At 38.1% G+C, this 16,085-nt stretch overlaps 3 protein-coding genes across 3 annotated transcripts in view; 1 reads left to right on the plus strand and 2 right to left on the minus strand.

The window, feature by feature from the left end:
• LOC135117859 (very long chain fatty acid elongase 7) overlaps positions 1 to 6,946 on the plus strand; it is a 31,105-nt gene extending 24,159 nt beyond the window's left edge. The window contains exons 4-5 of the mRNA XM_064038233.1: positions 3,983 to 4,125; positions 6,758 to 6,946. Coding sequence (XP_063894303.1) covers positions 3,983 to 4,125; positions 6,758 to 6,946 — 332 coding nt within the window. The remainder of the gene's footprint in view (positions 1 to 3,982; positions 4,126 to 6,757) is intronic.
• The window catches only part of LOC110373981 (oxysterol-binding protein-related protein 9), an 84,559-nt gene extending 76,221 nt beyond the window's left edge, over positions 1 to 8,338 (minus strand). Inside the window, exon 1 of the mRNA XM_064038099.1 lies at positions 8,116 to 8,338. Coding sequence (XP_063894169.1) covers positions 8,116 to 8,217 — 102 coding nt within the window. The 5' untranslated portion in view covers positions 8,218 to 8,338. The remainder of the gene's footprint in view (positions 1 to 8,115) is intronic.
• Positions 8,339 to 8,641: 303 nt separating this feature from the next.
• The window catches only part of LOC110373971 (protein split ends), a 43,601-nt gene continuing 36,157 nt past the window's right edge, over positions 8,642 to 16,085 (minus strand). The window contains exons 2-3 of the mRNA XM_021331477.3: positions 9,247 to 12,839; positions 8,642 to 9,149 (exon numbers count right to left, since the gene is read on the minus strand). Of these exons, the coding sequence (XP_021187152.3) occupies positions 8,816 to 9,149; positions 9,247 to 12,839 (3,927 nt within the window). The 3' untranslated portion in view covers positions 8,642 to 8,815. The remainder of the gene's footprint in view (positions 9,150 to 9,246; positions 12,840 to 16,085) is intronic.

The following is a 16,085-nucleotide window of genomic DNA, read 5'->3' on the forward strand; positions in this document are numbered from 1 at the left end:
TCGCTATATTATAATCTATCGATGAGAAATTGTCAAATTGTCAACTGTCCGAAAGCTCTCCCTGATTGGTCAGTCTTTTTGTAAGATCGACCAATCACGACCAGCCGTTCTGTTGCCATGGAGTTCCCGTAGAGTTAGGAATGAATTTGTGTTTGAAGACAAACTACCTAATTGTTTTGTTTTTTTTTTTTATAAAAGTTTCTTATAATTTTCCAATTTCATTTAAATAAAACTACTTTTACGGATTTTATCGCGGTCGGTTTTAAACGTCGGGATTAAATAATATAATATAATATAACCGCGATAAAATCCGTAAAAGTAGTTTTATTTAAATGTCTAATATTCGCGTAAGTGTCAGAAATCAATATGTTTCCAATTTCAATTTGTGTTTGAAGAATAAATATTTCGTTACAATTTGTTCTCTCCATATGTCAGGAATATTAATTACATACTCGTACTAAATAATAAATACTTGAAGAATTTTTGCAAAGCATTTATACTGACACCTCTATTTCATTCCTAACTCTACGGGAACTCCATGGGAACAGAACGGATTATTGGTCGATCTTACAAAAAGACTGACCAATCAGGGAGAGCTTTCGGACAGTTGACAATTTGACAATTTCTCATCGATAGATTATAATATAGCGAAAAATAATGCGTTAAATTGCAATCAGATGTTACGGTTCACAATAATTCGACAGTTTACAATCTCTCGAGATAGATTGTAATCTAACGATGTTTGTAATCTTACGGTGACATATATATAACTCAATATCACCCAAAATGTCGCTTAAACCAATTAGCCCGGGAACCCTCGATATGTTGATTGTTATTTATAGTTAAGTTACTATTTACCTTTCAATCAAATAGGAACCTTTTACTTTAAGGGATTGTTCACACCAAACGTATTGTCCGCCGCTGACTGTGAGTATACCCACTGTCTGCCCCAGTGTGAACGTCGACTCAATCTGCAGTACACGTACTCACCAAGCCGACAATAGGCTATAGCGTACGATGCGCTACATGTGTGAACAAAAGAATAGGCTCTTGTAGGTTCACACTAGATGCGTACGCTGAGCGGCTGACTATTTACTAATCTACTAATCAGACGTTTTACTGATATTTCAATTAAATGATGCGCATTCAGAAAGTTGCCATTTGCGAAGCTCTAGAGGAAGACGAAAATAATAAAAAGAAGAGATTGTGGGTACCTACATCCCTTAAATTTGAAGAGATGTTTTCTTGGTCAATTTCATACTTTATATTTCGAATATAGACTTTACTTCTATATAAAACATTCGATGAGTTACTATCTTTAATACGTTTAAGTTTATATAAAAGGGACACTAATTATCGACGTGCTGTACCGAGGCGCGGCGGTGCGTACGCGGCGGAGCGGCGCTATTCGGCAACTGCGTCCGCGTAGCCAATCCGCGTCCGCCGTGCATAGTCGCGTAGTAAAATAATCGGCCACTGAGAGTCAGCTACAACAGACGACGTAACAGCGTATAGTCGGTTCGGTGTGAACGACAATTTCAATATATATGGAAAAGCAATAAACTGCGTAACGCGCGCTCACAGTCAGCGGCCGACAATACGTTTGGTCTGAACGATGCCTAAGGTAAACTTTTGTATTAACCTGAATGAAAGATAGGTATGATAACTAAATGGAAATGCCTCCAACAACTTAATTGACGTAAAAAGATCAATCACATTTCCCTCTTCCAAATACGAACTTTCCATCAAGGAACGCGCTCCGATTCACCAGTTCCATAATGCTTGATTACATCTCGATATTATCTCCGGCCATACATTCGCTGATAAAACTGACCCTAAACAATGTCTAGTAGTTTATCGCTGGACAAGCATTGCGAAGATAGCGATGGCCAACGAGTGAAAGTGATGGGCTGGACATTAACACAAACACCAAAACCAAACCTTATTTGCTAGGAGAGAAAGTTCTATTCCGTATGACCCAACATTCGCGTGAGACCTTTCAGACGGTGATATCATATTAAATGTTATTGTATAACACCGTATAATGTGTGCTTTGGATACTCTTCGTGTTTGTCGACTGGCTCTCATAACATTTAATTTGCAGAGCTAGCATGTCAAACGCCAGCTTTTCTAACCGCAAGGTCCTCTAATTAAAAATAAACAAGTCGATAATCACCGCATATATTGCAGATGGAACGAATTTCGCACTTGTCTAAATACGTAATGATTACATCGGTGAGAGTAAATAGAAATGTATGATAACATTGACGTAACCAAGTCGAAAGATAAGGAAATGCGACGTTTATATTTAGAATGTCAATACGGGACAAAGAGAAATAAACTTCGTCATTTTGAAGTGTTTTACTATCCAGATTTGGAATTGCCACTGGGTGTGGAGACATGTATGATGGAACAAACAAAGAGGAATACAAAGGAGTGGCGACAAACATAGGCAAACATGCCACTTGCCAACCCTAATGGCTACGTAAAGACATGTCAGGGGCAGAGGATAGCCTTGAAATGTGCTCCACATTGAGGTTTCACAGCTGTTGCTGGCTTTTAACCTAGACAGACAGGTCATTATAAAATGATGAAGAATGAGATCTCACTTCAGTTGTTGCAACACAGTGAAGGTTTATAAGTCCTGTTACGATTTATTTAGGTTTACCATTAAGTCCAGCGTTGTACACAGAGAAACCTGTTTTTTTTTTTTCATAAATATAATTAAATTACGCCTAGGCCCACTGAAGCATTACAAATATGACTAAAGGCACGGTAAGGTATACAAGAATTTCGTTTTTGTTACCCCTAAAAGTAAACCAAGCGGTAACGTAGGGTCAGGCGAGATTTTGGACCACGGTTCTTATAAAAAGGTAACGTTGAAGATTGGAAATGTAAACGATTGATGATGATGATAACTCTGTAGAGTTAGGCGCACAATGGCAATTTTGGTCCTTGTCTCCAAAAGGGGTGTTCTATTCTTGTATTAAGGCCAGTATTGATTAACTTGATATTTTTATATGAATAGAAATTAGATTCCGCTTCCTGCCGGTATCTGTGGAGATCTAAGGGGGAGGCCTGTGTTCAGCAGTGGACGTCCTATGGCTGAGATGATGATGATGATGAGAAATTAGATGATCGCTCTATCCACTCTTCTGGGAATTAAGTTTCAGTCACCAAATCACAATTACACACAACAAGGACATCACATATGATGCTTTTTGGGTCAAGTATCATATTTTTTCCTTATTCTCTGCAACTCCACTCACCGCTGCGGTTTGACATTTAACAGTTATCGTGGGAAACATTCGGAAGATGCTTCAATCAATCAATTTACTTTCACTATGAAGGTGCTCCGCCTTCCGACAGACAGAACATTTGAGCATCTGGTAGATACGGAACGCGAATCGGACTTTTGTATTGCACGAAGGTTTTAGTCTAAAATGCGAATCATCCCCGTACTTACTAAAAAGGTTTTCATTCTCCTTGAGGTTGTATAATTCATAATCCCGATTTCTCTATCATATTTCGTCTGCTGTCGGTAAATCTACGTCTTTCTAAGATTATAATTCAATATCAGTCTCAAATCTGTCTGTATCGTTTTCTGTTTAGCATAATTTATTCGCAAGGCCAAAATGTTTATCGCTGGTGTTTTTATTATTGTATATTGTAAGTTTTACAGGTTTACATTGTCACAACATTTAATTATTGGGCAAATAAGAATTGCAGATGATCTTGCTTGTTAATTAAATTCATGCACTTGTTTGTGATAGAGGACGTTTGGTTTTTCTCTGATTAGTCTTAGATTCTCCTAGTTATGTAGGTATGTTAGCCAAAGTCCTATCTACATTACAATCAATATTTTCAAATTAGATGGAAACATGACACCATCCTGAACCAGAATGTAGCTTATCATCATCATCAAAAATGTATATTTTGTTGAATAGTAAAATAGTCTCATTAATAATATTTTGGTTTGCAGGTGGAATAACATCATTTTCTCCGATGATAAACAACTCGGTACACGTGATCATGTACAGCTACTATCTGCTATCTTCAGAGGGGAGCCCTAAGTTGAAGGCTACCCTTATCAAGTATAAGAAATGGCTCACTATTATGCAGATGGCAAGTATAACGAACCCTTACATATACGAATAGTATATACTAGCTGTTATCCCGTGGTTTCACCCGCGTCACTGTGGATACTTTCCGTAACAGAATAAAATAGGTATAGCCTGTTACTCGAGAATAGTGTAGCTTTCCGACAGCCAATAAGTTTTAAAATTACATCAGTGGTTTCGGAGCATTTAGGGTACAATCAAACAATGTTTTTTCTCTTTATAATTTATCATTAGCAGAAGTATCGATTGTGAGTGATAAGTGTTTGTTTGTCTGCTCTTGTATGTCTGTTTGTCACTCATATTGAATGTATGTATGATTAATATAAGGAATGGTGACTGTGAACAGCAATATTTCTATAGGCCTTAGATGCCTGATTTAAATAAAAAAATAAAATAAAAACTATTTTACCTACATACATAGCCATACTGTTCCCAAGGCACGAATAATAAAAAATAAGTTTTCCTTTCCCTTTTTCGTATAATATTACTTTTAAAATTCATACAGATGCGTCCATTGGGATGACGGCAACCCAATTTCCTAGCGAATCGTTTGCACAAATAGCAAGGTCAAACCGGCACACTTTGACACCTGACTTTATCGAAAGCTTTTAATCGCTTTCCGTGTTCTAGTGACGTCTAGTGGTTGTTTTGATTGCTACTTAAGAAGAAAAGTTGATTAATTTAGTTATGGGCTATTATTATACAGGGTTATAGGTAAAACACTAACAACCTCTCAGGACTATATTACTAATATCATAAACTAAAACTTTTGTTCTATGACTTTTCATAATTCTCAGATTTTAGTTCATCAAAATTTTCACACAAAAATTAAAATATTTCAAGTGTACGCTCTAAAAGTTACGAAGTTTATGCGAAGCACAGTAAACAGTAGTACAAAAGACAGCGGAGGGGAGCAGTGAGCGGGGCTCGGGCGGGGAGCGTTTGACCTATTTACGAGCGGCCGTCAGTCGTTTTTATGCGCCCGCGTCGCATCATACGTGTCCTTGTAGGGAAATTCGGTGATGCGAACGTAATTATCTTTACAGTATGGCGTATCGATATTCAAATGTCGAGTACACGGAAATGGCGCGAACGCTGGCTAGGTGTGATGGCAATGTTTCGGAAGCCTGTCGCCAATACGCCATACGATTCCCAAACATCCCTACACCTAGCTGAGTAACAATGCTAGCCGCCACACACCGGTTACGAGATTACGGGCAATTCCGGCATGCCATCAGGGATAGTGATCGTCCACCGAGGCACACAGTACGTGAAGAAGACGATATTTTGTTTTCTTATTTTTTTTTTTCAAAAAGGCGGGAAATCGTAGCGTAGCGAGTTACCAATTCAAAAGTATGACTAGGTACGAGAATAGTGCGCGGCAGGCGTAGGGTAGACAAAGATCTTGCATTCATTCTAAAAATGCAAACCCTTCACCAAACGAATTTATTGTAATGTGTGATAATCTCGACTCGTCCGCACACTCTAAGGTCGACTAATCGCTCGACTGGTCTCGATCGGGCCTTTTGATGGTGAAGAAATGGTAGGGGCGTGCTTATCACTATAGCAAAATAGAGTTGAAATGTGTTAGATAGACCAATGAAATCTTGTAGGTTTGTTTTTGGCAAATGTATTATGTTTTATAAATAGTCATAGAACAAAAGTTGTAGTTTATGACTTTAGTAATACAGTCCTACAAGGTTGTTAGTGATTTACCAATAACCCTGTATATCCTGCTTTTCTATAACAGGTCTTAATCCCAAAACAATGAGATCAATGTGTAATGTTTGAGCCATGAGAGTAAAGACAAACATCTTTCTTTTGTAAAATAATATTATAACAGAATGGTTCTTACTACAACATTCTTCTTACAATTTTCCTGTTAAATTAATTATTTCTTCTCATAGAACAGGGACAAGGGCAGTCCAGCTCATTTGCATGTTGCTATCAATTCCTCTGAAATAGTTTAGCTGAATGTGAGGATTTTATGCGCATCAACCTACCTCAAGCTGTCACATTTCTTCAATGGATTTTCAACCTTATCACAATAGTGGAAGGTTAATGTTCGATTGGTAAAAGTTGACAGATTCGGATAGGTTGACCTGCTAGTGTCTATACCTGCCTACAATAATTGGAGAGCTAAACCTTGATTACACTGATGGTTTGTTACAACCATTGTTATTTGAACAAGCCTAATGTGCCCTATAAACTTACAGCTTATTGTATGTCAAGGTTGTTTATTTCTGATAAAATAACAAAATTGCGTGATTACGGCAATTAGTTTCATAGTAATTAATTAACTTCATGAAGGGACATAAATACCTCGTGAAACATGAACCTAGCGGCTACTCTTTTATACACAATACTAGGACCTTATATTATTGTTTCAAATACTAAATAGATATGTTAATTATTTAGGATGCCATGATGATTCAAACTTGAAAGAACTATATTCGGAAAAGACTTAGAGAAGTTAAATTTATATCAACCTGAGCCAGGTTGATATATTTTAATATGATGAGCCAAATTAATTTAGTTTTTTAATTGTACCTTACTGGCCTACAACTAAATAGTAAGAAAGCAATAAAATATATGTAGTATAATAATAAAATCAACTATATATTTTCTCTTTACAGATCCAGTTTACAATCATGATAATATACTCAGCACAAGTGTTCCTGCCGAGTTGTCCCGCACCGCTGGGCATCACTATACTATACTTTCCAAACGTCATATTTGTATACTACATGTTTTACAACTTCTTTAAAAAAAGCTATTTAACAGATAAGAAAGCTAATAAGAATGGTTTCGGAAAAAATATTTAAGGATGTATAGAGAAGATTTGATGTGACACATTTTCTATTACTAAGTAAATAATGACTGTTAGGTAGAACATTTTGAAAGTAGTGTCATAGATATTTCATTCATGCTTTGTCATCGATAAGTGATTGATATTCCAAACAAACATGATGATCTTGCAAAATAAAAATATCATTCAAGTCCCATCTTTTGAATATGTGTTGGGAATTACCAGGTATAGCCAAAATAATTCTTATAAAGCTGAATAGTTTGTTTGAATGAGCCAATCTAAGTAGCACTGGTCTGTTTCGAAAGATTTGTTTAGTGTTAGATAGCCCATTTGATTTGATGAAGGCTATAGGCTACTTTTTACTATGGTAGTCGCCATGGAACACGGGTGAAAATATTAGCGGAAACATTTTTTTTATAAAATATACATTTTAATCACAACAAAGCTTCCTTTATTACAGCTAGATTAAAATATCTCATATCATATTTACTGTGTATAATATGCCTTATCAAATACATGCCTATCAGTTGTTATATGAATCACAATAAAGAAGTTATTGACTTGGAATTTTAATATACAAACTGATGAGAACAATATTGTAACAACTAAAGGTTTTGTTGATTTCATAAAATAATAAAGTGAAAGTAAAGCGAAAACTTATTAATACCAGCTATTTTGATCATTAACTTTGCATAGTTAATACTTCATACTTTTGTAGGGCCCATAGGTGCGTGTGTAAGTATTGAAAACTCTTTTGTACTGTTAATCATCAAAAAGTCGTTGAATTCGCCATACAGCCGAGGCCTTTGCCTCACCTTGGCATCTATGGTACACATAAACAACAAATACCAACCTTGACACTGACATCAAAGAGTTTTCACTTTAAAATTAATTATTTTTGTCTTGTAATAAATTGTTCTGTTTATTACAAGTGGATTTTATAGGCCGCGGTATTGAGCCGAGTCCAATTTTATGAGTATTTTATTTATAAAAAGCTATTTTAGCTGGGTGTATTGTCTCGTAAGGTTACTTAATCATGAATTAAATTTTCTCATGTAAAGCGGTGGACAAGTCTATTTTTGCAAGTATTCACAAATTAAGTTAATTTATGTATCAAAAATCCTTGTACAAATCACATTTAATACGACATAATTCGTAATACGGTTAGTATGAAACGTCACTTACCGTGTAATAAGAAAGCAGGCCAGCATTCTCGTCCAGCACGAACCACCGGTACTGCCAACCCTTCATCACATTTGTCCATTTACTTAGAGAACCCTCCATCATGATTACAATTCAAAAATTATAGCAAAATACATGAAAATAAATAAAGACTGTGAATTTTACACTGCGGTATGAACCTTCCACCATAAATAATCCATATGTTTGACAGTTCGCTCGAACGTATGTTGCCAGCTGTGATAAATATAACTCGCTCGCGTATAATCGATTACAACGTTGTGAATCGATTATTTCATTAAAAAAATATATTTTGGTTGAATGTTGTAGTTAAATGCAATAATAAATTATACTTATTATTTTAAACTATAATTAACCAGTGAAATATAAGTGTTTCATTATTTATTTAATATTTGAATCAAGATTGTCATATTTGTCATTTACTGAACGATAATCTTTATTTTTGCATTTACTATACATTTAAAGTACTTTGCATGATTATGATATAATATCATTGATCTTATGTATAAGGTGATAAATAAAAGCAAAATTGTAATAGGCAGTTATTTTATATTGTACAACCATTATCACTTTTGTAAAAAAAAAAACAATTACGACTATACGCAACAACGCGTTGATTTTTAATTTAGTAATACTAATACTAGACTATTTACAAGGATCAGACACCATTTGGCATTTTGAATTATCAATGTCTCCTAAACGATCTGCCACGTTTCGTTTGACTGTAACCTGATGATATTGACACTTTGTTTGTATTTTCCTGATCTAAGTTTAAGCCTGATAAGTCTACATATAATGGCACATTTTCAGAACCTTCCGCGGCTACGTCTTCGCTTTTCTTGTCAAAATTTTCAGGGGTACCCTCTCCTTCAATGGCCAGTGACTCAATATCTTTACTGAGAGAGTTATTTTCTGCAGCTTCAACGAACGCGTTTGATAGCTCACCATCGAGTTTGTTTACATTGCCAGAAGCAATGTCGTACATGAAAATTTCCTTTTCACCAGTTGCTCCATCGTCACTGAAAATAAAAAATATTTAATAAATTAATCAGACACATTCTTTAAAACAATATTATTTATCAAATTGAGAATAACAAACTACGTATATTATCTTACCCAGTCACAAGTAAGACGACCGATTGTAAATCAGTAGCAGTTTTCTTCTCAACCTCGAGCCACTTTTGGAAGTTGTCCTTTGTCGGTCGTTTTAATAGCTCTTGTAAGCTCTCACCAGCAACAAATTTAATTCCCTTTAGATTTTCTTCTGCTGCTCGCTCAGCTCGTGGATGGGAGCCTAAAGCTTCAGTTTCGACAGGAGCCAAGACTACGACTGAGGTAACCTTCCTGCCTTTTAGGACATCTGGTAGTGGGAACTGATTGCCGCTAACTTTCAAAGGCAAGTATCTGTTGTACCTTTTGTCATTCAGTGCTACAGGATCAACTTGTGTGGCGTTTTCTTTGATGTATTCACTAGCTAACTGCTGTCCTTCAGGAGTCTCAGGGTTAAAATGAACAACTTTCATCTCAACAGCTTGATCTTTTGACGGAGGAGCCACATAACTGGGAACATTTTCTGATGCAGCGAATTCCTGGTCATCATCTATATCTTCGTCAATTCTAGATTGAATAGAATCTCCGTTAGGCTTGACATAGACGGGTCTATTTTCACTAGAGGCAATTTGCTGTCCACCACCAGCACTGAAGAAGTTAGCCAACTGATCTGGAGGTAACTGATCCAGAGACGTGTCTCCTACTTTATCGTAATCCAGAACACTGATGTCAGCATTATCTAAAATACCCGAAGACAACAGCTGTTGACGAAGATCATCTGGCACTTCGTCGGGGAGTTCGATAGTGGGTTTCTTCTTCTTTTCCTCGTGCTTAGTTTCCGGCGTTGAAGATACAGAGTTCTGAGTAGAAGATACATATTTCGACGTTGTTGGCTTAATTTCTACAGTCCTAGAGGTCGACTGATAGTAAGGAGGAGATGCAGTACTGGTGGCAAATGTAGGATGTGGTCGTGACCTTTCCTGGATGTATTGTGACCTTGGGGATGTAGCCTGTACTTGTTGCTGGTAAGAGTTTTGGTATTGTTGTTGCTGCTGTTGTTGTTGTTGTTGGTGCTGCTGCTGTTGATGTTGTGAGTGTAATAACTGGGCTTGTAGGCGTTGGATTTCTTCTTGTTGCTTTTGTACATTATGCGCTAGCTGTAACCTAACTTGTTCTTGTTCAGCATCTAATTGTTGTTGCTGTTGTTGCAACTGTAGCTGTTGCTGTTGACGATGTTGTTGTTCTTGTTGATGACGTTGCTGCTGTTCTTGTTGTTGACGCTGCTGCTGTTCTTGTTGTTGACGCTGCTGGTGTTCTTGTTGCTGTCGCTGCTGGTGTTCCTGTTGATGGCGCTGTTGTTGTTCTTGTTGGTGTCTTTGCTGTTGGTCATGTTGACGCTGTTGATGTTCTTGCTGTCGCTGTTGTTGTTGGTTTTGTTGCTGTTGATGATATTGTTGTTGTTGACTAGGCGATGGTTGTGGTTGACTAGGGTTAGACTCTCCAAGACCACTGAATGGTTGAGCTGTAGGTCCATTGACTGTAATGTGTTGTTCATATTTTGATATAGCTGGAACTAATTCTCCTCCATTTGGAATTAGGCCACCAATGTTTTGTTCGTGCTGGCTAAAAGGTCTCTCCGAAGGTCCTTGATGGAACTGTGGCCTTTCCGATGGTGAGCCTTGGTGGAAAACATCAGGTGTTGGTGACGGTTGAGGATGGAAATTGTACAATGGAGCAGCAGAAGGTGATGGGACAAATTGATTCTGAGGGGCAGGGGAAGGCGAAACGGATATCGGAGCGGAGAATGAATGTTGTTGTTGGAATGGAATCTGTGGTGATGGTCTAGGCAGTCCCTGGGGTCCTTGGTGGAAGCTAAACTGTTGCTGGGGCTGAGGATGTTGGTGGAAAGGTGGGCGATTGTCCTCAATGAGTGGCGGGGAAGGTTTCAAATTAAAGAAGGGAGAAGCGCTAGGATTGATACTGATGGATGGTTTGTTATGGGTTGAATCAAGGAACTGTTGAGCTGGTCTCTGCTGGGGCAGTTGTTGATTAAGAGGAACAATAGGAGGGCGGCGATGTTCTTGGAAAGCTGGGCTTGGGCTGGGACTAGGGTGTGTTAGAGAACCGAAAGACTGAAGTGGCCTGCTAGGCAACTGTTGCTGTTTTGGTTGATCAACTTGCTCCGTGGTTATGGTGTGATAATTCTCTTGCAAATATTTAGGATCATCGAAGTAGGCAGGCTTAGACTGGGATGGGAAAGGCCTCTGTGGTCCAGAATGGAAGCTTGTTCTTGGAGGCCCATTGAACGGTGGCCGAGAGGCAAAGTTAGGTGGGCTGTTAACACGTGAATGGAAACTGGGACCATTGTTAGCTCTGGGGAACGATGGGGTAGGGAAAGCTGTAACTGGGCTAGCAACAGTCGGGCTACCAAAATGTGTGACGGGGCCAATAGGACCGTTGGAGAATGCTGCATTGAAGGTAGGAGTGGGTCCGAAAGGAATCCTAGGAGTTTGAGGCTGCTGCTGAGGTCTGAAAGGAGATACAGAAGGTCCCTGTCTGGGCAGCTGTTGCTCATTAGGAATTTGATGAGGTTGGAATTGGATTCGGCTTTGAGCTTGCGGAGGACCAGATCTGAAGAACTGAGATTGCTGCTGGTGTTGATGCTGATGTTGAATGAAGGGTGGCCTGGTGCTAGATTCTGCGAACTGTGGTTTTGGAGACGCCGATCGTTCTAATTGGGGATGAGTCTGGTGAATTTGATGACTGTGGTGACTTTGTGGAGTAGGTTGGGGCGGGGAATTGGGGAATGCAATGGCGGGCTTTGGGGCAGTTTCTTCGTGATGTTCTGTGTGGCTATTTCCTTCTCTTCTGTCACTGTAATGACGACCTTCGTTGCCAAAAGTAACTTTAACGCTGCTGTCACTGTGATATACTTCAGATTCTGGTTTGATAATGGCTCTCAAGGTGGTAGTCCTGGGAGGTACGTAAGGTTCGGGAGTCACTGTCACATATTCATCTTCATGATGTTCGTCTTCTTCGTTAGTCGGCGGCGTGATAGCGGGGATAGGTTTCTCATAGATTACTTTATCCTTGGAGTGAGGGTCTTTACTGTATTTTACATAGAAGACATGCACTGGCTCTTTCTTCTTCTTTTGAACTGGTGGAGGAGGGGGTGCTGGCAGCGTTTCATTGGACTCCTTGATGATGATTTCAATAATTGGTTCAGGTTCTTCGTAATAATGAGGATGCTGACTGTACAGAGGAGCAGTTGGCAAAGTCCCGTACGGAGGTCCATAACTTTCACCGGAATGTTCATCCACGTTCAAGATTTTCGATTGGGCATAGATCTCGTTTTTGTTTACAACAGTTTCTTCTGCATTATCTTGGTTGGGGTCATACAGGGGATCTTTTTGAGAGTACTGTACAACTGGCTCCATCTGCACTGCGTAAGGTGGCAGCTTTCCTTTAGTTGGGCCATGAGAAACACGTCTGTTGTTGTTTAGTGCTCTGTAATGCTGAACTCTTGAGTGTGGAAGTATAAGAGAATATTGCAAGTTTTCGTGCGTTCGTATGCTCTCTAATTGTCGTTTCGGTTTCGTTTTTGCCGTTGAATTGGTTGACTTGGCTGCTGCTATGCTGAGCACAGCCAGGGCTGTGACCTGAAACAAGATAAATGTAATGTTAATCGACTTGTAATCGAGTACTTAATCGAAATGATTGTATTTTTTTGTACTGGCAAGTTTTACTTCGACAGCGAATAGTTCGTGAATGTACGGTACGAAAAATAATTTGTTGCTTGAGAAAATATTAATCCTAAAATTAATACATAATATTAATTGTTTTTACCACTGTTTCTTTATTTTTACCCCTAACGCCTACCTAATGCGTTGATACGAAGAAAGTTTTCCCTCTTATCGTCAGGTATTGTAGGTAAGTAGACACTTGTTAAGTAAACAATAACAAACAAAACCCATTGTGTATCGCTATGGCTGTCCGACTCCCATAGCATAGGTTCTATACACCATAAGTGTAGTGCATAGAATCGATTTCATGGTGGTTTGTGTCAGTAAGTAGTAATTGTTTGTCTGACAATGTGTTAACGGAGACTGATCCGCGAGTGATTTTGATACTTAAAAACAGAGTTTATATATAGAATCTTTTCATAGTTCATTTTTGTAATATAATTAAGTACCTACTTATTTTCTAAGTGCCTACCTAGTCTAGCTATATTTTTAACTTAACACTTGAGGCTTTTTTAGGCTTTCTTACCTTCCTCGAAATAGCGATTTCAGAGGTTTATTAGACTTACCTAACTAATAGGTATGTAGGTAAGTAGGCTATAGATTCCAAAACTGCTGGACTGATTTTATTATGTTAGGGAAAAACAAACAACTGTACATTGTTTCTAATATCTAGGTTTACAAACTAAGTATCAAAATATTCATCCGCATCGCTGTCAGCTGGGATCGTGCCCAAAAGGCTGGCCGCATTGCCACGCTGGATGGCAATGCATATCCATGGTAAGTAGGTATATAGACAGTCGATAGAGATCTGCCTTCCTTTACTTATGTAAATTAAGCCGGTAGGTACCTATCTATTTTATTATCTTTAATCAATTTTATTACTTAGTTACGCGTATACCTTGATTAAGCATTATAATATTGGTTTCCGCCTATGGAAAGTAAAAGTGGTCCAATTAAGAATTTTAATCTAAATGCATGATTGATGGATGATTCACGAAGCAGGTGTTTTGGCAAGTTTTTTTTAAACGATGTTTGTTCCTAACTACTAAATAAGATACAGCTACACAAGCTTCTTCCCCCAGGTTCGCCTGAAAATATAGAGTACATCGTGCACCCTTATAAAAAGTAGCCTATAGTTACATATAGCCTTCCACGATAAATGGGCCACCTATATTACACTTTAAACTTTTTCAAATTGAACTAGACGGGCCTGAGATTAACGCATTCAAACAAACAAATCTCATTTACATTTACGATTCGACATCGATCATTTCACGGTAATGACAGTATACAACCAGCCCTAATTAATTTGTTCTGCCTCTAATTTCACTTAAACAAATGACATTCAAAAAAACAAAGAAAGCAATGCGAATATATCCATGCCATACAGAATAATCAAACACATCATTGCTATGTAGATGGTGAGTAAGCACTAACATACACATGCACACACACACAAGTAAAGATGGGGAAAGTGTTTTGATCTGAAAAGGCTCATGCCTGCCCACTTTGGAACCAGCGCTGTGTTGTAGGCGCTGCGGAAGCGATTTTGATGTCAACGCACTTTGTATTTACAATGACATCTATTTACTAAGAGTAGGGTTCTTAGAAGATACTTCTGTCGTCTATCGGTCCTTATACATTATGAATTGGTGACCAATTAGACCAGGGCTATAGGATTGTTCGAAACAGTTATCGCCCTAGTGCATTTAGGGCTAGTCTGACCCTCCCTCACTATGCACAGCTTCAGACATTTGATCACTTACCACCAAAAAGAAAATGTCCAATTATGTATTTTGGCTAATTGGACATTTTCTTTTTGGTGGTAAGTGATCATCGCTTTTATTTCAATCCCTTGCCAAAATGAAAAACTTGCGGATAAAAGGACCAATCAAAAAATGTTCCTAAATACCAAAAACATACTTATCACTTCACCTTGCACCGAAAGCCTCAAGGAAATTTCGTGGTTGACCAGTCGGTCGGCATTCCAACAATATAAAAAGTAAACCACGGAAAGGCACTTACACTTCGAATTCTGACACTCCCCCTTGGAACTTCAAAAGCATTGCTTTTTGTTTTATTGCATAGAGACGTAATGTAAGATTGACGGCGGAACAACTTTTGGAGTCGTAACTGATAGTTAAGTAGGTAAAGGAATTTGAGTCATGATAAGAGTCCAGAATCCTGGTACCTAATTAATAGCTTAAAAGGTTCTTAAATAATAATTTGAGCACTCATATCTTTCAACTAAAGTGAGTCAGTCAACGGAGCCTTTATGATATCCCGGTTGAGTCTCTTTTGGTGAAAATGGTGCTAATTAAATAAAAAGCTATAAATTAAATAAACAATATTTGTACAGGCCAGCTTGCTTTTACTCGTCCGTGCTTGCAAATGAATGACTGTAAACCATCAGAATTGATGTAACAAGTCAAGATATTACAGTAATTCTGATGCAAAGATAGCAATTGAGATTGTGTGAATCACTCACTTAGCGTCGGAATTCTTGAGAAAAAATCATACCTAATGCATATTGCAAAATGCATTTTTTGTACTTGCAACACGACATTATGCACGGTGTTGCCAAATTCAAAAAGTAAAAGTTACCGTTTGGGTCATACTTGCGAACATCACTGGCCAAAAGTGGGATAATGGGCGTTTTTGTTTCATAAAGCGTGGGCAGAGAAAATACATACAAAATTCAGTGAATGTAGGATTGTAAGTACTACGCGGTGGCCTACTTTTCAACAGCGAAGGACAAAATAATGAACCTTTATGTTACTCTCATTGGTTCTCCATACAATATTGTAATTTCTTAACTATCTAAAACCTTCACAGAATACGTAAATATTACAACTACGAGCGTAAGAAAGTGCGTTTCACCGTTCCTTTGTATAATTGTCGTGTTTAACCTTTACGTCTGCGCTGCGTTTGCGCAATAAATCTGACCACTCTCTTGCGATTTGCATCATTTTGCGCTACCTATTATTTTAATGTTTTCCCATACTGTTCAGTAGTTTAGCACCTCGGGGACTTGCCACATCGTTTACAACATAAGTTTGAACTTAATAAGAGTGAGAACGTGACAATTGTAGCTTTTCAAAACTGATTGTTTTAGACCTGCGTGCCCACTACCCACTCATAAATCTAAGTATGTAGGTAACC

Source organism: Helicoverpa armigera, chromosome 15 (genome assembly GCF_030705265.1).
Source record: "Helicoverpa armigera isolate CAAS_96S chromosome 15, ASM3070526v1, whole genome shotgun sequence".
Taxonomy (NCBI): Eukaryota; Metazoa; Arthropoda; class Insecta; order Lepidoptera; family Noctuidae; genus Helicoverpa; species Helicoverpa armigera.